The sequence below is a fragment of the Lissotriton helveticus genome, chromosome 7 (assembly GCF_964261635.1).
Source record: "Lissotriton helveticus chromosome 7, aLisHel1.1, whole genome shotgun sequence".
NCBI classification, from domain to species: Eukaryota; Metazoa; Chordata; class Amphibia; order Caudata; family Salamandridae; genus Lissotriton; species Lissotriton helveticus.
Window position 1 is genome coordinate 632,974,229 of NC_136068.1, and position 27,114 is coordinate 633,001,342.

Genomic DNA, 27,114 nt, shown 5'->3' on the forward strand with positions numbered 1-27,114 from the left:
TGTTGTCCAGCTTGTGGTGTAGCAAATGAAAGTATAGGCCACTTTCTATTTTTGTGCAAAGCTTACACCACCCCGAGAAAAGTCTGGTTAGTCCCTGTTTGTAGAAACTTAGGGACATTCAGGGGTGTCGAGGCTCTACGAATAATTTGCACTTTCACCCATATGCCTGTTGTCCTAGCAACAGCAAAGTACCTGGGGTGGGCATGGTCTATTAGCCGGAGGGCACTTCTCTAAAGTAAATCGATTGGGGTATTCCTTGTGGCCTCTGTGCAATCATGTATCAAATTTTCTCTGATTAATCGTCTATGTCTGCACAATTTGTTTTAAAATGTATTGTATTAATCAGGACACAATTTTTTAATGATGTATTTTAAATGTATGTTTGTGCTTTTATGAGTATAATTATCGAATAAAGCTTTTGATGATGATGCTATGTGATGCTCTTCTACTATTATTAACAACAAAAGAGCGCCTACTATTGTGAATTTCTAAACGACGTAATGCCTTAGTGGGGAAATACACAGTGACTAAACTTAATAGAATATGCGGTCAAAAAACTGAAAAGTGGATGCAGAAAAAACTATTTTCTAAAAGAACCCTCACTCACCCTAGTGGTGACATGCTTCATCATGGGGTTCGTCACAGGAGGGGCCGACTATCCCCCCCTGTGTGCTTCGACGCCTGCAAGTGCAGCGGAGCAGGTATGTGCAAAGAACGTGATATGTGTGATCAGTGACAAATGAATAGTGTAATAAAAGATCACAGCTGTACCCCAACAGACTTTATTAAAGGGTCAGTTGTTCACATTAAAAACAGTGAAGTCACTTGGAGATTTTTATTAAAACCCCAGTGACCTGGTGTAAGTGGTCAACATGTTTCTGCTGGTTACTGCTATTTAAGCTCAGCTTTCATCAGGACCATAATTATAATACAAAAACAACACCGTCCTACGGGGGTCCATGCACGCTAAGGCGTGCCCTCACCGTTAGGACAGAAAGCAAAAGACCTAAATTCAGTACTCTCCTCAGTTCACTCACGGTTTTACCCGCCGTCAGTGCTCCTACTATTCATCGGGATACACTGGTGCTCAAGAAATCGGCTTGCCTCATGGACTCACAGTGTGGCCATTTCTTCACGTCCGTTCCGTTTCGTACAGGACGACTCGCCGCCCGGAACCTAGGAGTTCATTTCACTGTTGTCCGGATCTTGGACAACAGTGAAATGAACTCCTAGGTTCCGGGCGGCGAGTCGTCCTGTACGAAACGGAACGGGACGTGAGTCCATGAGGCACGCCGATTTCTTGAGCACCAGTGTATCCCGATGAATAGTAGGAGCACTGACGGCGGGTAAAACCGTGAGTGAACTGAGGAGAGTACTGAATTTAGGTCTTTTCCTTTCTGTCCTAACGGTGAGGGCACGCCTTAGTGTGCGTGGACCCCCGTAGGACGGTGTTGTTTTTGTATTATAATTATGGTCCTGATGAAAGCTGAGCTTAAATAGCAGTAACCAGCAGAAACATGTTGACCACTTACACCAGGTCACTGGGGTTTTAATAAAAATCTCCAAGTGACTTCACTGTTTTTAATGTGAACAACTGAGCCTTTAATAAAGTCTGTTGGGGTACAGCTGTGATCTTTTATTACACTATTCATTTGTCACTGGTCACACATATCACGTTCTTTGCACATACCTGCTCCGCTGCACTTGCAGGCGTTGAAGCACACAGGGGGGGGATAGTCGGCCCCTCCTGTGACGAACCCCATGATGAAGCATGTCACCACTAGGGTGAGTGAGGGTTCTTTTAGAAAATAGTTTTTTCTGCATCCACTTTTCTGTTTTTTGACCGCATATTCTATTAAGTTTAGTCACTGTGTATTTCCCCACTAAGGCATTACGTTGTTTAGAAATTCACAATAGTAAGCGCTCTTTTGTTGTTAATAATTGTGATCTAGGGGTAGGAGAGAAGCCAGTTATACCCTTGCTCTCTGGTTGTATATACATGCTCTTCTACTAACAAGATGTTGCTGGCATATAGATATATCTCCTGATAGGAGACTGCAATGTAATGGTTCCAGATTAAATTAACAGTGGTTCATACTTAGGGCCTGATTTAGATATTGGCGAATGGGTTACTCCATCACAACGCATATCCCGTCCCCCGAAATATAAATCCCATAGGACACAATGGGATTTATATTTTGGCAGACGGAATATCCGTTACCATTGTGACGGAGTAACCCGTCTGCCAAGATCTAAATTAGGCCTTTAGTCATGCATTTTCATCTGAACATGTGTGTCCTGTAGTTGGCTGTGCCATTTTGATGTACATTTCAGTGGCACAACCAGTCACCAAATGCACAAGCACCTCACTGATGTGCCCAACAAGCCGGAAACCAGTCTAGATTCGCTTCTGTTCTAGTTCAGAAAGAGTATGCTTAGTGTTTGGGCTGGATTGGACTTTTTAGAGTGGGCCGGAGAGTGATTTAAATGTATTTGGCCTATACCTGTAACAGAAAAGTATGACAAAATGATGCAATGGAGTGTCAACCAGTCCACTGCCAATAGTTATAAATGTTTAAAGCATTCAATCTGTAACTTTTTTTAAAAACTGGCCCAGCCAAAAGGTTGGGGATGGGGAGCTAACCTCCAAACTGACCCAACCAAGGTAGAAGGGGCACATGGCATTGACACAAGTAAGGGGTTAGAGTCCTTTTGCACTGACTTCAAAACAGGGGTGACAAACCATTGGACCGAACTCAACCTTGGGGGAGTAGGCTTTTGCTTTTGTGTTGAATATGCCTTCTGAACTAGCCCGAAGAAGAGAGTGGGACAACTCAAAAATAAAATAACCAATTGGAAAAGACATTTTAATCTGAACTAATGAAGGGAGAATTATGGGGTGATACTGATTTCACTGACAAGGAAGAAACCCTTGGAACTGACCCAGCCTCAAGGTAAGAGGCTGTTGGAACTCTCTCGACTGAGGGGGAAGTGTCCTTAGAACTGAAACTGTCCAAGGTGGAACGGCCTTTGGAGCTAATCCAACAAAGGCAGCCTTGAAATTCACTCAACCAAGGGGAAATGGCACGCTAAACAAACCGCACCTCTTGTCCCCTGAATGCAGGATCACCTATTTTATCACTGCTTGGCAGCACAGCTTCAACCTCTACAACATAGCATCTCTAAAGGTGTCGTTGTCTCCCTCTCCACGTCTCCCTTCATTCCCTTCTCCTATTCCCCTGTCTACCTCTGTCCCCTTTCCTGATTCTTCCCATTGTTTTCTTTTCCCTAAATTCCTGTGCTCACATTCCTCTTTTCCCTCTCTGTACCTCCTCTTTCTCCTTTCACTCTCTGATGCAGGTTGGGGATGCTTTCACGTCAGCCCGGGCACTGAAGGAGCTACACACCATCGCCTCCAGCAAAGAGAATGCCTTCCCCGTTAACAACTTTAGTGCGCTGGCCTCCATTCAGTCTGCCTTGGCTAACCGGATCTTCATCATTGAAGGTAAGGGTTGATTTTTGCTAGTGCCTGATTGGCAAGGTCCCAGATAATTTATTGGAGTAAGGGGCCAGATATCAGCTTCCGGAACTCACCCGCTCAGCCACTTCAGCAAGGTACGCTGGGGTCAAGATGCACCCTCAAATTATCCAGCTCTCGGAGCTTCAGGCACATACCTATCTAGAGATGGATATCAGTGTTACCATGAGCAAGAGGATCCCAGGGGAATTAGAGTAACTATGAACCCTGAAGAAATCTGGTTTAGGATCATGTCAGTTAGGATCAGGAATGGTAGCACAATTTTGTTAAAACACACAATTTAACCGCATGCGCGCTAGCGGTTTTCCCGCTGTGCGCTGCGATTTTCAAAACACCGCGTTACGTGACGAGCTGAGCTCATCATCAGCGTAGCGCAGGTTACGCTCATGACGAGCTCAGCTCGTCATCAGCCCCGAAGGGGTTAAACAAAATCATGGGACACATAATACTTTCATTACCCAAGGTCCCCAAAGCTTAAATGGATACCCCGGAGCAGAGTGTGTTAATATGCTGGGTAGTAGTAGTGGATGCTAGAAAAATGAAGGGGCACTGAAAAACACATTTTGTGCCGCATGTTAGATCTTTCAGATAGTGCCAGACCTCCAAATTCAGCCAACCAAGATTCGTGAACAAGAGCAGCGGAAGTGAGAAAAAGAGCGCATACCTCAACTCTCTTGCCAACTTGTAGCTGACCTTTAGGAATTCAGTAGCCTAACTCCAGCAATATGTTGCTGCGGCACTGTGGACTCTTCTCTTTGATGGACCTGGGCTAGATTTGGGTTCAGAGGATTATACAGAATATTTAGTATTTTTCTGATATCATACCATACTCCCCCAAACCCAGAGTCTCACTTGTCTCTCCGGTGGGAGTGTTTTGATCCTTGGTTGCTCTAATTCATGTGACGATAGATGTGCTACTGTGAGAAGATTGCCCACCATTGTCCATGTGCTAGCTCTCTGTTTATGAACATCTGGAGAAGATGGCCACCATCCTTCTATCTGGACCCCCTGCATTTTCCACAGAACAAGCACAATTGATGTTACTCCTCAGTGCAGTTAGCATTCTTGTAAGAGATTTTGGCACAGAAAAAAGAGGGTTATAATATAGACGACTGATATAGCCAGATGATGATCTCACCTACTGAGTGCTGGCACTATGACTTGCAGGAAGACAACTGCAGGGTATTGGTGACTCCCAAATCCCTCTTTTAGGTCTCTCTCCAGCTTGTTCTTGAGGGTCACCCTACAATACCCTTCCTTGAGGTCCTTAGGACAGCAGACAGACATGCCTCGCCTTCCAAAAGAAATGAGGTCAAGGCAGGGTGAAGCCAAAGACAGACAATGGAAATATAGCAAGTCATGAAATTACCAACACGCAGGATAGCGGAGATGGGGCGGTAGTTACGTTACAAAGAAAAAAGGCAATAAGCAAAAAAGAGGAATAAAGTGAAAACGCCCAAATAAAATGTCTAAAAAAGGCGAAAGGGATGGATGAGAATGAGAAGAATAGAGCATTAAAATCGAGAACTAGAGAGAAATTAAAAAAATAAATTACTACAGAGGTAAAAGCGCAGTCAGAACAAATCTAGAAGAAAGACAATCTGATAGAGAAACTAGGAAATGCTGCGAAAAAGGGAAAAAGGTTAAGGCACACAAATATGAAAGCTACAAAGGACATTGATCGAGCAGAGAGGAAGCTGAAAACAGAAACTTAGAAAAGGAAATCCAAAGGAGAGAGATAGGGAGGAAAGACATAAAAAAAAGCAGACTAAGAAAAAGCATAAGAATGGAAACTTTGAGGGAACGCGAGATCAACTGTATATGAAAGGAAGCGAGATCTAAGAGGAAAGGGTAGAACATGTGAGGAAGACAAAGCAAAGACGATGAAGAAACGCCATAGTTGAAAGTAAAACATAAAGGCATAAAAGTGTGCAGGGAAATTAGAGAAATCAGAAAAGGAAGGCGGAATTGAGGTAGAAAAAAGAGAAAAAAGATGAAAAAGAAAGTAGTATAGACATTAGAGATTCACAGATACTTTGGGGGAGGCCATTTACCTTATAATTTACCATATTTTCTTGTCACTCCTGTAGGAGAGCGGAACATAGAAATAGAGCACCACCTTGTCCTTACATTATACCACACTGCCACGCTCTCTTTTGTCGGTGATTTACCTCGCTGTTCTTTTCCCGCCTTTAGGAACCCAGCAAGTCTCCAATAGCAGCTCCTTCCAGCTAGAACTCTCCCAAGGAGGCTTCAGTGCGCTCATGACAGCGGTGAGTCGAAGCTAAGCTATGTGAGATAGCGGGTAGAAGACTCTGGCTATCTTGCTATCTTAAGCAGTGTGTCACTTTCACCCCTGAACTTATGAAATTCTGTCACTTCATAAATATCAACTAGAATACAAATAATCATTTATTCAAAGCAGGACTGGGCAAAAGTTGGTCCTGATGTTCAGCATAAACAGTGACTATGTAAATGGATTATCTCTAGGTGAATTTGATGCATGTTTATATTCTGTGTTTATCCTGAAAATGCAGTCTGGTTGGGGGTTTCTTGGTCCAATTTGAACAACCCTGGTCTAAAGCTATCCCTCGCTCTGTGAATATTCATTTATAAGATAATAATACAATCTATCATTATAGCAACATACTGTTACACCATGAATATTTGATTGAATAGAATGTATCACCTCAACAACATAGATTGCACACATTTCAGTTACCTCAATAATATTAATCCAATGATATCATGGCAACTCATGAATATTAATTTCTGGATCCCCATGATATCATTCATATTTATCTAAGGACACTTTGTGATTTCATGAATATTAATTGAAGCTATTCTAATGTAACATAAGTACTTATCAATAACAAATATTAAAAGAAGTCTCCAAAATGTGTCATTTGCCACACACCGTCCTGGTGGCATGAAAATGGGCAATGTTCTTTCAATAGCCCAGTAATGTTTTCTCTCTCTCCCTCACGGCCAGGATATCCTTACCGTAGGTACCGTTGGAGCATATGATTGGTCAGGAGGGCTGGAGGAAATACGCGGGAACATATCCACTTTCATCAACGTCACCTTGCAGGACAGTGATATGAAAGATTCCTACCTAGGTAAGAATCCTTGCATATGTGGAGCAGTGCAACCCACCACTACTGTGGGATAGGAAGCCTTCCTACACCTTTGGTATCAATTAGTTCGAATGTCTCTAAATGTGTTAAATCAAAAGCATAATCCACAATCATACTTTTAAGTAAAAAACTATGTTTTGCTACCATTAACTCTTGCTAACTCCAGTGTGAATACAACCTCTTACTGCCTCGGAAAAATATTAGCCTGTGCATGTATGTTGATAGTTTTTAGGCATGAACGCTACTTTGCACTGAGGAAACCTGCATGGCCAAAGCCATTTAGCCATGCTTTGCCAGTATTGACTCTGCAACAGTTGCACACATATTGGCAAAGCCAGTAGAGGTGGGCAGCTAACTTATATTGCTATTGTCTATACTTTCAAGATGGCCTAGTCGCAATGTGACACATATGTTTCTAGATTGCTGAACATTATTTTCTTATCTTCAATCTTCAAGAGGACTGCCACTTTACCTTTAGACACCATGTCATAATGTGGTGAACATCTTGGAAATATAAGCAACAGCCTTCCAAGACGTCTGGCTTTAGCAATTGGCTTTAGCAATGCTTGTAAAATTCCACTCAAGTATCGACAAAGTCATGGACAGACCTCTTGGAAAGTTATTTTTTCACACCTCCAAAATGCACACATAGAAGTTGCAAATCGTAATATGTTTTAATTGATTGTTTATGTGCAGGAATGGTCACTTGCCTGTACATAAACAATCAATGGCATTTTTCTGTCTCTGTGTGTGCTGCACAACGCAGCACACATAGAAACATGAAAAATGAGAAGATATTAACCCCTTGGGTGCTCATGACGAGCTCAGCTCGTAATGAGCTACGGCGCTCCGGTGCTCATGACGAGCTCAGCTCGTCATGACCTCACCCGTTCCGCGGAACGCTCGCACGCTGGGCTGATTCTACTGCTGTGCTGAACGTTTCATGGGAACGCTTGTGACCATGACGAGCTCAGCTCGTCATGAGCACCGGAGCGCCGGAGCTCATGACGAGCTGACCTCGTCATGAGCACCGGGGCGCTGTACGCGCCCCCCGCCCCCCAGCACAGTGGAGGAATGTGCTCCGCAGCCAAGAGGTTAAATATTTCTCTTTGTTGCGCCTGTTTAAGACCAGGTTTTCCCTGGTCTTAATTTTGGTGCTGCTGCATAATTATGCTGCCCTTGTAAATATGGGGCACCATCAAAATCAATGAGAGTTGTGGTGGAATGCCCACCACATCATCCATTGCCCGCCCCTTTCACGCTAAGAATAGCATGAAAGGGGGCCTAATTTACAAGGCAGCGTTAAGTCACGTTAAGTGGCTTAATGCTACATTGTAAATAAGGCAAAGCCCATATCGCCACAGGAACGTCACTAAAAGTGGTGCTGGTGTGGCGATAGGGCCTTGTAAATATGCCCCATAGAAACACCAAAACCGAGGAGAAATTAAAAATTTCTCCTTGTTGCGCCTGTTGAAGACCAGGTTTTCCCTGGTCTTAATTTTGCAACTACCCCCATATTTACACTGCCCTTGTAAATATAGGGCAGCATCAAAATGAATGGGTGTTGCGGTGGAACGCTCACCCCAACACCCATTGCCCAAGCGAAATATAGCATGAAAGGGGCCCTTATTTACAAGAATGTGTTAAGCCATGTTAAGTGGCTTAACGCTGCCTTTTAAATAACGTGTAGCCTATATCGCCACAGGAATGTCACTAAAAGTGGCATTCTTGTAGTGATAGGGGCTTGTAAATATGCCCCTTTGCATCTTCTCCACCGGCTGTATTGCACAGCCTTGGTGCAGAACATACACAGGCTCCCAGTCCCTGTCTGAGAGTCTAACCACGACGCTCAGACCAATCACGACGCTGCTGTCATGCGTCATGATTGGCAAGGAGAGCCTGTGTGTTTCCTGAGTCTATGACCGAACAGGAATGAGAGGTGGTGTCGGCCTACAGGTAAGTGGATATTTGTTTTCATTCCCTCTTCCCCCCGCCCCCCACGTTAAGCAGCAGCTGCCGCTGCTGTGAGTATAGCAGACCATTAGGCCAAGCTCACCAAAGTCCCTTGTGGTGAGGCAGAGCATCACCCAAGAGGGGTCGGGCCATGAAGCCCTAAAAGTCGAGTCAGCCCTCAGAAGCACCACAAGTCTCGGGCACATTTCAAACCCACGATAAGCCCACAGAGGCAACACACCTGCATCCATGGGCTCTCAACCTCCCCAACCCTCTGCCAAGACAAAGCTTGTAGCCTCCTGAGCACCGAAGGCCATGTCAGGGTTGAAAACACCAACAAGCCCCCAGACGCCACCAGCACTAAAATCTCACTCGGAGTTGACACCACCTTCAGCACTGAAACAGTGGGAGCTGAGACCTATCTCAACGCCAATTCAGCTGACTCCAAAGGTGCCACCTCCAAGAGCCAAACCTTCAACATCAAAACCACCTGCTTCGAAAGCCCGACAACTCACAGCAGTCAATCCTTGAGCGGATCCAAGCAGAGCTCGATGCCAGACAAAAGAGACTCTAAATTCATCCACAGATGGAAAAGATTATTACTAAATCGCCGCCCAAACTATTCCACAACTTACCACCAACGCAGAAGTCAGCCTTCGAGTAGGACTTACCTTCGGCATCAGAACCAGTTCCTAAGCAAAAAAAGAGATGCAAGTATACAGGCACAAGCCCTGTTCAATTTCCCCTTCCACTCTTTCTCCACCACCTCTGCCTCCACTTCCTCCTCCTCCACCTCCTCCTCTCTCTCCCATGACCCATCCAGACACTATGACAAAGGCATATACACCTCTGGGTTCACAGCCATTCTCAGCGGACTCACACAGCCCCTACCACAAGGATAAGCTATATGACATAGCCGCAGAACCAGGTGAGGACCATACAACCTCATACCATAAGGAAATACAGCGAGCAGCCGAATACCATAAAGTTAAAAAGTGGACCTCCAAGTAGTTTTGGGAGAATGAATTCTTAGTTGAGACCCTCTCTAAGATCGAAAGTACTATATAGTTCCTATCCCATGTTGAAGGGCATGCTAAAAACCAGCTACAGAGCCCTTTAAGTATCCTGTCAAAGCCTTGGTAGTAATCTCCAGGGTGGAGCGTATGTACAAGGCCTCACTTTCTGCCCCACTACACCCCAGGGGACGTGTAAAACCAAACTTCTTAGTCATCTAGTCATCCAGCCTGCAGGTAAACATGCAAACTCTCAGGGGATGGGGGATGGCCCACCACCCAACATGAAATAGTAAGAAGTTGGATGCAGTAGACAAGAGGGTAGTCACTGGGAAAGCTTACCACTGGCATGCTGGGGAAACAACCTTTACAACGCAACTTTTACAACGCACTACCATTACAACAAAACTTTTACAACGCAAGATCCATTACAACGCATGTCATTACAACTGAGTTGTTACAACGCATACCATTACAACGCATGTCATTACATTGCAGTCATTACAACACATACCATTACAACGCATACCATCACAACGCATAGTACCCTTACACTATCCAACACTTACCCTACTGTTGCACCCCCTGGAGTTAGAATAGTAATTTTTACCCCTACACTATCCAACACTTACCCTACTGTTGCACCCCCTGGAGTTAGAATAGTAAGTTTTACCCCTATACTATCCAATACTTACCAAACATTTGTTGTAATGGTATGTGTTGGAATAGTATGCGTTGTAAAGGCAGTATGCGTTGTAATGGAATGCGTTGTAATGGTAGTTTTAGGAAATTCGTTGTAATGGCATGCGTTATAATGGAATGCGTTGTAATGGATCTTGTGTTGTAAAAAATGCGCTGTAAAGGCATGCGTTGTAAAAGTATGCGTTGTAACGTCATACATCCGGCACGCTGCTGATTCTGTCATCCTATTATTTTCATAGAGAAAACTATGTATAACATTTGTAAAATCCTTGTTAACACATGCCCTTCCAAAGTTCATCCTCTCCATAGTAATTCATACACATTTAAAACAAAAATCATATTAATCATAAAAATAATTCCAAGACATTTACAAAAGTTATACATAATTTATTCTAATGAAAATTGAAATAAATGATAAACAATATCTTCGTTTAGAAAATGTTGGTATAACTTTTGTTGTGGTATACAAGCAGGATATTATTGAACATTAACAACAGAGTTTATAGGAGATTTATTGTCACAGAGATAAACATCTTGGTTGGTTTGTGGTTGGAGAAAAATCGTATCTCCTTTGTTAGAAGGGGTTTCTCCCTGTTGTCAGGTACTGCTTTCTTACCCTTTATACTAGGTAGTCCATTAAGAAGAATAGTATTCAGGGTTCTGAAAACGTAAAAATGGTAGGTTTTGTTGAGGGCATGGAGTATGTATGTTTGCAAATGTGCCTCATTACTTCAAATATGTTACTTCTCAATTGTTTTACTTTTTTCTGATTTTGTATTTACTTTCCTTTGTTTTTCGAATCACTTTTCATTTTTTACCCTGTACTCCACGGTTTCCTTCACCCTTTCTCCTTTTTTCCTTGTGGGGATTAGTTACCCTGTTGTGAACCACCAATTTAAATGTTTTCCTTGCTCTGACTTTTATTTTGCTTTCACCTTACTCCAGCCTGTCTACGTTTATTTTTTTATTTTTTATTGCAATGCCAAATTTCAAATGCATACATATAATATAGATTTCAGATGAGGTAAGTAAAAATCCAATTATTCCTACAGAGGTTGACATACATTGCCTAACAAAAAATTCCTTACATATACAAAGGGGATACAAGATAACTAATGAAATAAAAATAAAAAGCAGAACAACATTAATTTCATATTATTCCTTCATGTGCATGATCATTGGACCCCATATTGATAATCCGGGGGCCTCATTTATGAAAAGTGATGCGGCGCTGCGTGAAAACAGCGATGCGTCACTTTTCACTGCGCTCTCCCTGCGACATGATTGATGCGTCATATTTATAATATGACGCATTATGTCGCAAGGAGTTACAGATACGTCAGTATTTCTGACGTATCTGTAAGCGCAAAAGTGACGCATTGCTGGAGTGTGTCACAAAAGTGACGCAACTCCAGCAATGCTTCCTTTCACATGGGGAAAACCCCATGTGAAAGGGCTTGCGTCAGTCTTACGCCTGCTGTGAGGCAGGCGCAAGATTTTGACGCAACAGCATCCTAAAAGTGACGCAGTGAAATCTCATAGATTTCACTGCGTCACTATTACGAGGCTTTTTGCGGGTGAACGCCCCCTCTGCATACATTATACCTGACGCAGGTATAATGTAGCGCAGGGGTTTACAACGTGACGCATCTGCTTAGATGCGTCACTTTGTAAATAGTGCGCATCAGGAGGCATGTTTTACGCCGCCGATGCGTCACAAAAAGTGACGCATCGGAAGCGCAAAACTCACGCAAGGCCTCATAAATAAGGCCCCAAGTTTCCATTTCTGTGCCCCCTTGAGAGCATACAGACTATGTTCGAGAATAAAAATAACAAAGAATCTAGCTCTCCAGATTTCAAAGGTTTTTACCTTTTTTTGAAGCCATAAGGAGGCTGTACAAAGACGGGCTACCACCACTGCTATGAAAATTAGGTATCTGAAATCGAAAGCCGATTGTTCTTCCCTTAAATCCCCCCCATACCCATTAACATAACATACGGAGAAATAATAATTTTAACTCCCGTAAGTTCCGAGAGAAACTTCTCAATATGGTCAAGGAGTTGAGTCGATTTCCTACATGTAAAAAAAAATGCATAATATCAGCCCCATCTACCCCACATCTAAAACATTTCCCATCATTGAGCCCCCCCCCTTTCAACATCTTCGCCGGGGTATGGTATATATCAAAAATGGTTTTAAAATGTTGTGTTCTTAAATAAGTTTTCCCTGCCATAACAATTGATTGTTCTATATATTTTTCCTGCTCTCCCAATCTATTCCTCCATCTTATGTTTTGGGTTTCCAAATCATTTCTCTGCATATTCAATAGGCACCTATAAATCCCACCAATTTGTGGCTTCCATGTAACAGCCTCAACTAATAAGCAGGGCTCTATTATACTTTGTTTTTTCAACAGGAAGTCCCTCATCTGAAGAAATTTAAAGAATTCCGTTTAGCGGAGTTTAAATTCATCGGCTAACATCAGAAAGGAGAGCAGATCTCCATCCTTATATAATTTATCTATAGATGTAACTCCCTTGTCCGTTGTTTTTGTTTTCGGCTTTCCTTTTTTGTTTTTCTTATCCTAAAAATGATCTGCACCCAACTTTTTTGTTCTACGTTCCTCTCTCTTTTTTCTCTCATTGATTTTTGTTGTCCTGATCCTTTCCTTCCCTGTTTTTCATATTTTTCTAATTGACATTTTGAATATATTTTGGATTCTTTTTTTGAGAAGTGTTGAGCTGAGAAGTGACAAGTTAGAAGTTTTGTGTAGGTACTATGTATGAAGACAGTTCTAATGGGTTAATCTAGTTATGAAGCAGCTGAGAGCTGCTCTTGGTTGGGGAATACAGTTCTTCAGAGGGGTAGTGGGTAAAGTGTTAGGATTCTTCAGATGGTTCAAGTGGAGAGGGTCAATCTTCAAATGATATCCAGTGCTGCCAGTGTAGGTGGGGTTTACTTGATGCCCATTCCTAGAGGTAAGAACGGGGATTATAGGATCTTTGTTGGAAAACTGTCTCAGATCCTTGGTGCACAGGGCTGGACTGGCCATAGCGGGCACCAGGCATTTCCCTGGGGGGCCTCCAGGGTTGGGAATTGGTTTTGGGCCCCTGGGGGCCGATTTTGTTACAGGGCCGTTTTTGCAGCATAGCAGCTATATCGACCGCTGTAACAAAATCGTCAGAAACCTGGCCTGGTAAACAGCTCGGTCACACCCCAAACCCCTGTGGGGCTGGCCAAGCACTTTGCCAGGGCCAGTTTTGGCTATGGTTGTGAATGATAGTCATTGGGAGTTAATTTAGACAATTGTTATGTTATGGGCCTTTGTAAAGTGCACTATCACCCTCAAGGGTATCCTGGTGCTGAGCAGGTGTCTGAGCCTAGCCCTGCCTATGGTAAACTGGGTAATTGAAAAGCCGGTCTTCAGCTTCTTACGGGATTGAAGAAGAGAGGAGGAGGCTCTGAGTGGGGGATCATGCCATGCTTTAAGAGTGACGTAAGGGAACGCCTGTCCTCCTGATCTGGTTGTAACTTTGCTTGGGTGATTTGCGAGTAGGAGTCCTGCAAAGCGGAGGTGTCTGGGTGGTTGGTGGACTGTTCAGGTAGGTGGGTCGTGAATTTTGTGGTGCCTTAAATGTGTGTGTGAGGTGTTTCAATTGAGCACATTTGTGTATCATGAGCCAGTGCAGGTCCCTGATAAGTGTGCCTTGTGCACTGTCAGTGACCTGTCCAAAGAGGGCATGAAAGAGCCTAAAATGGATCATGTATTCAAAGGTGTTTAGAGCAGGGGGCCCCAAAATACTTTGGCGCAAGGACCCCATAATACTTAAAATGTCCCTGCTTGTATATCAATTTGAGCCTAGATGTCTGAACCATTGAGGCCTGCGCCCCAAAAGCATGCCTATCAGGAATCATATTCTTGAACTCCCTACGCCTGAGGATCACTTTCAGCTGCCATGTCTGAGTAAATCATAAAAGAGAAATCATCCTGCACAGAAAAACAACTTTTCTTTTATAACTTTTGCCAGTATCAATTCCTTAATTCTGTTATCTGCTAAATTAACCAGGATTGTGTGAGGATATTTGGGGGGAGATTGGAAGGCGGGGACCCTGTGCACCCGCATAGTAGTCAAGTCTGGAGAATGTTGTGGGAGGACAAATGATCTGATCCAAGACCCGACAAACGGAATGGGGCCTGCCTTGTCCTCCTTTGTGGGAGGGAGCTGTTTGATGGCAGTCAGATGATCCGGTTTGGGCATCAACAATTTTTTGCATGGTGGAAATGTGCTGGTATGAAGGTACTTTCTGCCCTTTCTCTTAATGTGATCACCAGTAGGCTATTGGGGATATTTAGGGAGCTGTTAAAAATTGGTGGATAATTCATAAGCAGTATTTCGTGTACCTGCATGGCTATACGCTCTAAATAGGGCGGTCGGGGCATATGGCAATTTTTGGCAAATATCCCACATCTGCCTAATTCTAAATACCTACATATGTATTTGAGCAGTAGGCTTGTGTTCCTGTTTACCCAAATACTCTGGTGACTATGAGCTGGCCATGTTACTTAAATAATGGCTGCGCTATTTATTTTCTTCAGGGTATGCTGTCACGCTCGTACGGAGTAACGGGGAGCTCCTCTACGTGACGGGAGCCCCACGATACCAACATGTGGGGAGAGTGGATGTGTTCCGGAGAGACCATGACAGTGGTGCTTGGAGAACCAGACAGCACTTGGTGGGGGATCAGGTGAGTCTTTCTAGGGCAAGAGTGGGTGTGTACCTCCTTGTGGCCCCCCCACATGGTAATGTGACACAAAACCGGAGGGCAGCAAAGCACCCACTTGCTTATTAGTAGATTTGTCATCATATTTTAATAGCACACTCTACAAGCCCCTATTAGCACAGACAATTGCCGAGCCATTCTATTGGACAGTCATCTGCCCTGGATTTGATGCATGGGCTATATCTGGTACTCCACTTCACAAAAGCTCTTTAGTGCTATTGGAGCTTTAAGTCTTTCTCTTGTCATTCCTAGTGTGCACATCTTACTGCTTCTTGTCATGCCGTATAACCGACCCGGTTAATGCTATTTAGTTTCCAGCACTTTCTTCGGCCTTAGGCAATGATTTAGCAGAGATAGTCTTAAATTTGCTTCTTCATCATCATCATCAAAACCTTTTTCAATTTTTTGCAAAAAAACATATAAGTAAACAATACATCAGTGAATCAAAACGCATTAGAAGATGCAAGTAGTAAAGAGCCACACAAAGTAAAAACAAAATACATTTTAAAATAGCTTAAGATAAGAAAAATCAGTGACCCAAGTATACCTAGGATAAAATACTAAGAACTGGCCCTAAAGACCACAATCAAAAACCAGGATACATAAAAACACAGTTTGGGTGTGGATAAAAGCTGTAAATATAAAATCGCAGGTCCAATTTGTCTAAAGTCCATAGTCAAAAGGAGGGGCCCAATATACATATGGCAGAGAGAACCAAATCTGAGGCAGATAAGCACTACGCACTACGTGTTTATTATCACAAATGGATTCATTATCACATGTAAATAGAGGCAAATTAGATGGTTTATGTCAAACTGCACTTGGGAATTTACTTCTTAATGTCGGCTCTCTACTTCCTGGAGTCAGTTCCCCTCGTTTGCCATTCTTTCTGTCAGGAGGAGTTTCTGCGTGCTATACCTAAGGGATGTATGATGTTACAACGCATACTTTTACATCGCATGCCTTTACAACGCGGTTTTTACATCGCATACCTTTACAACGCATAGTGCTTTGGGGTGCTGGATAGTGAATAGTTTAATTTACTATTCCAACTCCAGCCCCCGTGGACACTAGGGAAGGTGTTGGACAGTAAATTAAACGTATTCCCTATCCTAGAGCGCCCCCCAGCGCAATGCGTTGTAATGGTTTGCGTTGTAAAAGTTGCGTCGTAAAGGCACTGCGTGGTAAAAGTTGCGTTGTAAAGGATGTTTCCCATACCTAAGCCTATCCTCCCCACACATGACTTATTTCATGAGCCCTTGCTCGAGACTAGAGCCACACCTCCACCGGAAGAAGCCTGCCTCCTTTTCTCATCTAATGTCTTTGACATAGCCTATCCGTACTCCTAACACCTACCCTTCCTTTTTTCATGTATTCATTTATCATTTATTTATTGACGATTTTAAAGGTATCGCATGATGCACGCTTCAGAGTACAATGAGCTTACATGAAGAAGCTAAGTTGGCAGGTTTTTAGGAGCTTTTGTGTGAATGTTCACATCTGCTGTCTGATAATGGGTGGTATTTCCTGGATTTAAATATGGCTCTTTGAGCAACACTTCATCGTACATTTAATTGGACTCCCAGCGCATACTTTTAACACACCCATACCAGAAGTTGATACAAGCAGTGTTATCACTGGACAACACCTCCCCCGCCTGAATTTAAAATGTATCTAAAATAGTCCAGTAATTGACCACTAATAAAGGATAGTCTTCACAGTAGAAGAAATGACTCCAGCTGCCCCGTTAGAAATTACCTTGAGCACCAGGAATCAAATACATACATGTGACCTCTCGCAGCAGCTTAGCCGTCAGAGCCCCGCCGAAAATTGACTTCCTGGCTTCTTCAAGGTCTTCTGCTACAATTAACTTCCTCCTGGTAACATGTAAGCACTTGCTCCTAACTAACAACGTGTAAGGAGAGTAGTGGTTGGTGTCACGGCAAAGCAGAGGGGCGGGGGTGAACAACAAACAGGAAAAAAACCTTACCTGCCGCCCACTGCATCACCGCTCTTCTGCTACTCTCTGGCTCGACTGCAGAACAGGCTCTCAGATTCCCCTACAGCCTTTCCAGACACTGCTCTCATGCTACTGGCAGCATGAGAGAAGCACCGGGATTGGGCTGAGCATTCTGGATTTGCGCTCTCAGAGAGAATGGGAGCCTGTGCCTGCTGTATCCAACCAGGCAATGCAGCTCGGATTGGAGACATCTCAGTGCGCATGTTAGTTTGGCCATCCTAAGACAGCCAACCAAACCGACGTGTGCACTGACAGCAATCCCCCCTCTGTGACTGTCACCACAATGGTCCGCCCCAAGACTCGGCCCTTAGGAGAAAAATACCACGATAAACCTATTTTATTATTGTTTAATTTTTCAAGTTTTGAGGCTGCTGCTGGCGGGGGTGGGGCAGCGCGACGTTCCTCCGCCATTACACAGGAGCCACTGCTGTGTAAGGCCCAAATCCCCTGCAGGCAGCTAATTCCTCCTGCTACTACTACAGCTACTACTGCTACGGTGAATACAGACACTCTCCCGGACTGCACTTTTAACCTACAAATCACTGATTCCAAGTGTGTCAGTCTAATTAGCTCAAAGAAAGCAAAACAAGACTAAAACACTCAGAATGCACTAGGCTATCAGGCAAAAGACCAGGACTGGAAACAGTGTCTGCAGTGAGCTGGAGGGTGGTGATCAGCCTATTCAATGCCACAGGTAGAATCTTTCTGATTGAGAGGGAGGACTTATTTCGGACACACCGATCACTCCGTGGTGAATATTGATGCTTTGAGAAATGCCACTAGAAAAACATGAGTTACCTGACAGATGACATTGAAGAGTGCAGTGTCCAATGTGAGCTTCATTAGATAGTTATACATGTATCTCAACTTGCCCTATGGAAGTAGACCCTATGGTTAACATTTTGCATTCTAATACTTGTATTTCGTTCCATGTATCTGGGGGAAAAAACAGAACTGGGTGAACAAAAGAAATATGGCGTGGGAAAACTTGGGACCACAACACTGAAAGTCCAGGACAAGAAACAAAGGTCCAGATTTAGGAATGAGGAAGAAAGCAAAACATAGGTTTCCCGTCTCCCCGTGCACAGGCTCATTTTAGGCTGCCATGCGCCAACGCACACACCCCTGCACCACCGTGCAAGGGTGTGTACCATCTGTAAGAATAGCTTTTGAACTGGAAGTGGATCCTTCCAGTACAAACCCTATCCTTTAACCCTTTTCCAGCTTTGTATGTGTGCTGTGCAATCCAGCACTCATGAAAAGTAGGAAAAACAATGAAAAATAAAAACATTTTCCTCATTACGCCTGCCTCGAGGAGGCATACGATTTTGGTGCAAATTACTGTCTGCAAATGTTTTTAAATAGAGATTTTACTCTAAACCCATGGATGGGTGCATTGAGAATGCCCATGTACCACTCATGGAATGGTCCCCTTGATGCAGAGTAATGCCTCTTTGTGTTACTTTAGGAAACTATGCAAAATAAATTCTGTTTCACTTTGCGTAGTATATCTCAGCATAACATTTGTCTCGTAGTTTGCGTTACAAAAGTAGTGCAACCCCGGTGCAGAGAATTAGTAAATCTGGGCCACAGTGTCCTGATGGCCATGCCTTTCTCTGTGTGTGGGTTTTGCTGTTAAACTTCTCCTGTGCTCCTTCTTGGGCGTGATGCATGGCCTGCCTTGAGCATCTCTTGCCTACTGTTGCATGCTTCTTGTTAGGGCTTTGCCCTCTTTCTGTCCCTGCCCTTCTTTCTTGTTTGAGTTCTGGTCACACCATTCACCCTGTGCTCCTAGAAGGGCACAACACTGGGCATAGCCGGCTCATTGCTGGGATTGTTTGGTTCCTTGATTCAGTGTTGTTTTGTTCTCTGCCTCGTAACATTTGCTTACTATAACTCCTGCACAGGACTAGCCTTGTCTATGCTCAGGTAAGGATAGGCGAGGTTCTCCGGCGTTTGTGCTTGCATGGAATGTTTGTATATATTCGCACCTTTCACAGCCAGTTCACAGTGGGTCTCCTAGAAAAAACAGCAATGGACCGCACACCGCTAGCCCCTCCTCCGGCTCGCCCCTAAGCACTCTGGTATGTGTAGTGCCTGAAGTTTGAAGAATAACTGAAAGTTAGTAAGTGGTTCACCTATGTAGGTGCAAGTAGATACTTGTTGTAACCCCGATCTCTAGACCCGGGACATGGCCCGGGTTTCGGGATATCTTCCCTCATCAGTAGAGAAAGTCAATAGGGGTGGAAGAGAAGGCCGCCTCGTAACTGTCACGGGCCTCGTTGCCCAGCACGCAGGTGCGTCGTCCAGAAGCTCGTCAGCTTGGGAGGCTCAAGGGAGCCCTTATGTAGAAAAAACAGCAATGGACCGCACACCGCTAGCCCCCCTTCCAGGTCGCCCCTAAGCAATCTGGTATGTGTAGTGCCTGAAGTTCGAAGAAATACTGAAAGTTCGTAAGTGGTTCACCTATGTAGGTGCAAGTAGATACTTGTTGTTACCCCGATCTCTAGACCCGGGACATGGCCCGGGTTTCGGGATATCTTCCCTCATCAGTAGAGAAAATCAATAGGGGTGGAAGAGAAGGCCGCCTCGTAACCGTCACGGGCCTCGTTGCCCAGCACGCAGGTGCGTCGTCCAGAAGCTCGTCAGCTTGGGAGGCTCAAGGGAGCCCTTATGTAGAAAAAACAGCAATGGACTGCACACCGCTAGCCCCTCCTCCGGGTCGCCCCTAAGCACTCTGGTATGTGTAGTGCCTGAAGTTTAAAGAATTACTGAAAGTTCGTAAGTGGTCCACCTATTTAGGTGCAAGTAGATACTTGTTGTTACCCCGATCTTAAGACCCGGGACATGGCCCGGGTTTCGGGATATCTTCCCTCATCAGTACAGAAAGTCAATAGGGGTGGAAGAGAAGGCCGCCTCGTAACCGTCACGGGCCTCATTGCCCAGCACGCAGGTGCGTCGTCCAGAAGCTCGTCAGCTTGGGAGGCTCAAGGGAGCCCTTATGTAGAAAAAACAGCAATGGACTGCACACCGCTAGCCCCTCCTCCGGGTCGCCCCTAAGCACTCTGGTATGTGTAGTGCCTGAAGTTCGAAGAATTACTGAAAGTTCGTAAGTGGTTAACCTATGTAGGTGCAAGTAGATACTTGTTGTTACCCCGATCTCTAGACCCGGGACATGGCCTGGGTTTCGGGATATCTTCCCTCATCAGTAGAGAAAATCAATAGGGGTGGAAGAGAAGGCCGCCTCGTAACCGTCACGGGCCTCGATGCCCAGCATGCAGGTGCGTCGTCCAGAAGCTTGTCAGCTTGGGAGGCTCAAGGGAGCCCTTATGTAGAAAAAACAGCAATGGACTGCACACCGCTAGCCCTTCCTCCGGGTCGCCCCTAAGCACTCTGGTATGTGTAGTGCCTGAAGTTCGAAGAATTACTGAAAGTTCGTAAGTGGTTCACCTATTTAGGTGCAAGTAGATACTTGTTGTTACCCCGATCTTAAGACCCGGGACATGGCCCGGGTTTCGGGATATCTTCCCTCATCAGTAGAGAAAGTCAATAGGGGTGGAAGAGAAGGCCGCCTCTTAACCGTCAAGGGCCTCATTGCCCAGCACGCAGGTGCGTCGTCCAGAAGCTCGTCAGCTTGGGAGGCTCAAGGGAGCCCTTATGTAGAAAAACAGCAATGGACCGCACACCGCTAGCCCCTCCTCCGGGTCGCCCCTAAGCACTCTGGTATGTGTAGTGCCTGAAGTTCGAAGAATTACTGAAAGTTCGTAAGTGGTTAACCTATGTAGGTGCAAGTAGATACTTGTTGTTACCCCGATCTCTAGACCCGGGACATGGCCCTGGTTTCGGGATATCTTCCCTCATCAGTAGAGAAAGTCAATAGGGGTGGAAGAGAAGGCTGCCTCGTAACCGTCACGGGCCACGTTGCCCAGCACGCAGGTGCGTCGTCCAGAAGCTCGTCAGCTTGAGAGGCTCAAGGGAGCCCTTATGTAGAAAAAACAGCAATGGACCGCACCCGCAAGCCCCTCCTCCGGGTCGCCCCTAAGCACTCTGGTATGTGTAGTGCCTGAAGTTCAAAGAATTACTGAAAGTTCGTAAGTGGTTCACCTATGTAGGTGCAAGTAGATACTTCTTGTTACCCCGATCTCTAGACCCGGGACATGGCCCGGGTTTCGGGTTATCTTCCCTCATCAGTTGAGAAAGTCAATAGGGATGGAAGAGAAGGCCGCCTCGTAACCGTCATGGGCCTCGTTGCCCAGCACGCAGGTGCGTCGTCCAGAAGCTCGTCAGCTTGGGAGGCTCAAGGGAGCACTTATGTAGAAAAAACAGCAACGGACCGCACACCGCTAGCCCCTCCTCCGGGTCGCCCCTAAGCACTCTGGTATGTGTAGTGCCTGAAGTTCGAAGAATTACTGAAAGTTCGTAAGTGGTTCACCTATGTAGGTGCAAGTAGCTACTTGTTGTTACCCTCATCAGTAGAGAAAGACTTTCTCTACTGATGAGGGAAGATATCCCGTAACCCGGGCCATGTCCCGGGTCTAGAGATCGGGGGAACAACAAGTATCTACTTGCACCTACATAGGTGAACCACTTACGAACTTTCAGTAATTCTTTGAACTTCAGGCTCTGCACATACCAGAGTGCTTAGGGGCGACCCGGAGGAGGGGCTAGCGGTGTGCGGTCCATTGCTGTTTTTTCTTCACAGTGGGTCTCCTGACCACACGAAACTGAGTGAAGCTCGCTATACAACCCCTGAAGAAGGGCATTCTTGCCGGAAATGCATTGGGCATAAACAATTGTTTGGTCAACGTCACCAGTTATGATGATATAATAATAACAAACTTTGGTAGAAACCTTATGACTACAACGAAAAACAGATGAAAAATAAATAATTCACTTGAGAAAACGTTTTGTGAAAAGCTTTATTAAAAGCAGAGTAAGGATTGTGCATATTTCTTCGAGCGGATGTGGGAAACATTGACTGGGTCCCACTTTTCTCTAGTTGCTTTGAAGGTTTCTTCTGTTCAGTCTTGCAGCTCCTATCTCCCCTGGGCACCCTTCTCAGCGCACATCTCTTTCTAGCCAGGACTACTGAAGTGTCCAGAACCTCTTTGAGTGAGCAGTCCTTCTGCTTTTTTGTGTCTCTGAAGCAGGCAAACAGGAGGCCAATCATTTTATCTTGGAGAGCATTTGTGGTATCTTGGTGCAAGTAGGACAGGACTCATTGAGTCAGTGGTCTTCATCCAACAGGAATCAAGAGTAAGGAGTCTTCTACCAGCAGGGCCTTCTTATTCAAGTGGAGTCCTTCCAGACCACCCAGGAATGTCCTGAGGAGATTGTGGTTGAGGTGCCAGAGCTTTCCTGTGCACAAGCCAGTGTTTGCAGGAATTCTGCCAACGAATCGTAACTATTTTCTCGCAGTCCCCCATCTCCTTTTGTAGCACGTCCTCTTTTTCAAATTACCCAGGAACTACTGTTTCATGAGGGCGGGACACTTCTGCCATCAGGCAAGCTATCGTCAGCTTCCTATCCCCTCCCATCTGACAGTGTGCAAACTGGTCAATTCCTCCTCTGTGCCTGTAACCTGGCTGTTTAGTATGGATCTGGGAATGAATAGGAGACACCTCCCTGACATTTCCAAGTCAACAGAAGCAGGGCTTATGCTTGCCTTTGTTCTGAGCTGTTCCTGTCCACCCCCCATAGCTTATCCCAGCTAAGTGGGCAGCAGGTAACACCACTCTGACCTTTATGGTCACAGAGTCAGGCCATTGTCTTCTGAACTAAGGTCATTAATTCTCTCAGACAAGGATGAAAGTGAGCTGATTGACTGGCCTCAACATCAACAGAGATGTTGGGTGGTAATTGTAGGACTCAGGGACTGTACCCTTATTTTTTTTAAACATATAGGGGGTAGGGTAGGGATACCTGAATCCCTAGCTCTTGTGGGGATGTCGCAGAGGCACCCCCAGGACCAAAATGAAGAAAAAAGAAATTCGGTGTCACAGTCCTGGGGGAGACTCACAGGATTACTGGAAACAAATAAAAAAAGGTGGGGTGGTGTTTATCTTTAAATTCCCCCAGGGATAGGCCAGGGCTTGATGGAACAGCCAATGGGAATGAGTTTTTGTTTTTAAGGCACTGCAAACTTCCTTGTATATCTAGCAGTTTTCGTGCAACAATAAAAGTGTCAAGATAACTCCGGTGATTAATGTACCTGCTGGAGAGAGATGGGAGTTTTGCCTAGTGCCAGTTTTGACTTATCTATAGTAGCACAGAGGGTTAATATGCCCGCTGCAAAGAACTTGTACCAAGCATATCAAAGAACAGTATTTTATGTGTATAGCAGCTCAGTGGGTTACTGCATTTGTCACAGATTCTTTTGGTACTGTGCATTTCATAAATTACAATCGTAATCCACAACAGTGAGCCATCAACTGCCATCAAAGATCTGCATGCAAACTGCAGGGTACAGTTAGTAAGTTATGTTTTTCCTAGTCTGTTATTATCCTGCTGTTGAAAAAATGTTTGTTTGGATAGAAATAAATTCTTATTATTAAAGTCAACCGTAACCTCTGTGATATGTCCTGAATCCTGCGTTTGTGCTTCTCCTACCAGGCATTCTTAAAAATTGCCTACCAGTATGGATGGCGTGTGAATCCTACACCTTGTAGTCCCCTTTGCATTGTGTAACATTTGCTATAAACTGATTTTTGTCTTTGTATGTGTATGTGATGTAGAATCCTCCGACACCCCACACTGGTATGGGAGGCGATATAAAACAAATGAAACACATTTTAAGAGAGAGGCTATGGTGAGGTGAGAGGCACTGTTGCAGGGTGATAGTGAGGGAATCATTGAAGAGCCCAAAGAAAGATTGTTGTACTCTGGTGCACAGTAAGGTCATCATTTACTATGGTTTAAAAGCTGATACAATTGAATATATAATGACAAATGTGTTGCAGAATGCACCATTTTTTCCAAAATGTTATTGAAGGAAAACCCCCAAAGCCCTCCTTTGTAGTGGCCAGGATGGCTCGCTGCATTCGCTATGCACCGTACGGGGGCTAATCTGACAACATTTACCAGGGCTGCTTTAACTTCCCAGTCCGGCCATGATTCTAATACCAGCAAAATAAGATCCATAAAAAAGTGCAAACAATCTGGGGTGACCATGCAGAAAAGGTAAACTTGCTACATGCAGGACACCAGACATTTATTTATTTATTTATTTGTGGGTTTGTACCGCACTTGAATCGACTCCCGAAGGAATATCTCTGCGCCCAACACCCGTGAAGATGGAATTAGCGAGCTAAGACCTAGGTGAGAGATTTAGACTGAAACAAAAGGGTTTTCAGCCTTTTCCTGAATGTTAAGTGGTCCGTACACTGCCTAAGAAAGATAGGAAGGTTGCTCCATAGTACTGGACCAATGGAACATAGGGCTTTACCACCCTGTCTTGCCTTTTTTACCAAAGGGACTTGAAGAAACAACTGGTTGCTGGAACGAAGGGTGCGGGCTGGGTTATATGGAATACATTTTTCAGCCAGATACGAGGGACCCAGCCCATGCAGACCCTTATGGACCACACAACAGGTCTTAAATTTGACCCTTTGGCGGATTGGTAACCAATGCAATTTTTCTAGCAGGGGACGTGAGGGGGATCTGGGAGGGGCATTTAGAACTAACCTTGCAGCAGTGTTTTGTACCACTTGAAGCCTGCTAAGTACACCGCCATTGGCCGATACCAGCAGCCCGTTACAATAGTCCAGGCGGCTGAGCACCAGAGCCTGGACCAACGTTTTTCTAGTAGTATCTGGAAGTAGGGGGAACACTTTACGGAGTAATCCGATCACGTGAAAGCAGGGCCCTATTGTGTAATTTGCATGGTCCTTCAAAGATAGATCTTGGTCCAGTCGCACCCCCAAGTTCTTCACCACCTGTTTAGGGCTAGGAGCGGAGCCTAGATCGGAAGGCCACCAATCAGGGGTCAACAGCATTTTGGCTTCCCCAAAGAGCATAACCTCCGTTTTTCCCACGTTGCACTGTAGGAAATTCGAAGTCATCCACTCTGAGACCGCCTTCATGCCTTCAGAGAAGGTCTGTTTGACCACAGGGGTGAGTGATTTAAAAGGGAAGAGGAGCTGAGTGTCATCAGCATATGACACTGGGATGAAACCAAAAGTTCTCATAATCCTGGCTAGGGGGGCCACATAGATATTAAAGAGTGTAGGGCTCAAGCATGAGCCCTGTGGCACCCCCTTTGTGGTTTTTACTGGGGCAGCTCGAAATGCACCCATATTAACGCATTGTGTGCGGCCAGATAAGAAGCTCCTCAACCAGGCCAGTGCCGAGCCCTCGAGCACAGCCTCTGCCAAACGGCTGAGTAGGATGTCATGGGAAATGGTATCGAACGCTGCTGATAAATCTAATAGCACCAGAACCACTGAATGTCCCTTATCCAGAGACATACAAAGATCGTCTGTGACGGACAGAAGTGCGGACTCAGTGCTATGATTTGGCCTGAAGCCGGACTGAGAATAGTCCAGACTCCCTGTTTGTTCGATAAAGCTCGACAGATGTGTATTGACGTGCTTTTCCGTCAGTTTACTCAGGTATGGAAGAAGAGATATTGGCCTGAGGTTGGACAGCTCAGTCCAGGGAATGGAGGAAATCTTCCGAATGGGTCTCACCAGTGCCTTCTTCCATTCCTGTGGAACTCGGCCTTCGGAGAGCGAGAGGTTGACCAGGGACTAGATCACAGGACCGAGCACCCTGCTAACCACTGGCATAATTCTTGCTGGAGTGAGATCTGATGGACAGCCACTCTTAATTTGACCAATAAGGTCCTCCACCTCATCCACAGAAGCAGCCGGAAACTTGGTAAGCACGGTGAGATTGGCTACCCTCTTTTCCTGAGGTGGGACCAAAGTCCGCCCCGTGGATAGACTAGAGTCAGAGATTTTGTCATAAATTCTGTCTATCTTATTAGTAAAATAAAGGGACATGTCATCACATAATTGTTGCGATGATACATCGGGGCTCTCACAGGCTGTAGGTTTAATGAAAGTTTCAAGGATCTGGTACAGGACCTTAGGGGCATTGCCTGCCTCCGTAAATTGAGAGGCAATGCAATCCTTGCGTGCTGCTCTGATACCCTTATGATAGGAGGTCAAAGCAGTGTAGTAGCATTTTTATCAGCCTCCTGATGAGACAATCTCCAGACCTTTTCAAGTTTCCTACATGCTCTTTTATGGGACCGTAATTGGTCAGAGAACCATACTTCTTGCCGTTGCACAGCACGCAATTTACATAATTTCAGGGGGGCGATGGTTTCTACCACTGAATCGATGGCAAGGTTGTATTTGGATAGGGCCATCTCGATATTGTCAGAAGGTGCGATACAGGGTTCAACAAATGTCTCTTGTGTAAAATAGTGCACAACGCGGCGGTAGGTGTTTAAATGCTTTATTATATATGGAGCGCCGGGGCTGGCTACCTCTGGCTGCAAGCGCCAGAGAACTAATAATGTCCGCCTACCACGTCCGGCGACGTGGTTCCTGTTCCGCTCTCCAAACACTAGAGCGCTACCACATCTCCCCCCTTTATGCACAATAAACAAATTTTTAAAAGTCTTACTTCCAGTCCATTTCAAAGTCCTTGAATCTCTCTGGTACCTTAATTCTCCGCCCTGCTCGAGTTTCCACTCCCTCCATCTTTCTCTCTCCTCCTGTAGTCTCTTGTTCTTTTCTCACTCTCGCACCTTCTGCTTCCACATCCTTGGCCTTCTTCTCACTCTCTTCCTTGCCCCTGCTCTTTCCTTCCGTTGCTTCCCTACTTACTCTTTCTCCCACTGCTGTTTGTCCTTCCATTCCGTTCACTTGCTCTTCTTGCCCTTCTCCACTTACACTTTCTCCATCCTCTACGACATCCTCCGTTCCTTCTACTTCCTCGTCTTCCCATTTCAGTATCTT

At 45.0% G+C, this 27,114-nt stretch overlaps 1 protein-coding gene across 1 annotated transcript in view; it reads left to right on the plus strand.

Moving 5' to 3' along the window:
* LOC144768869 (integrin alpha-M-like) overlaps positions 1–27,114 on the plus strand; it is a 337,089-nt gene that overhangs the window by 163,987 nt on the left and 145,988 nt on the right. Inside the window, exons 9-12 of the mRNA XM_078652877.1 lie at positions 3,361–3,505; positions 5,735–5,811; positions 6,531–6,657; positions 14,942–15,090. Coding sequence (XP_078509003.1) covers positions 3,361–3,505; positions 5,735–5,811; positions 6,531–6,657; positions 14,942–15,090 — 498 coding nt within the window. The remainder of the gene's footprint in view (positions 1–3,360; positions 3,506–5,734; positions 5,812–6,530; positions 6,658–14,941; positions 15,091–27,114) is intronic.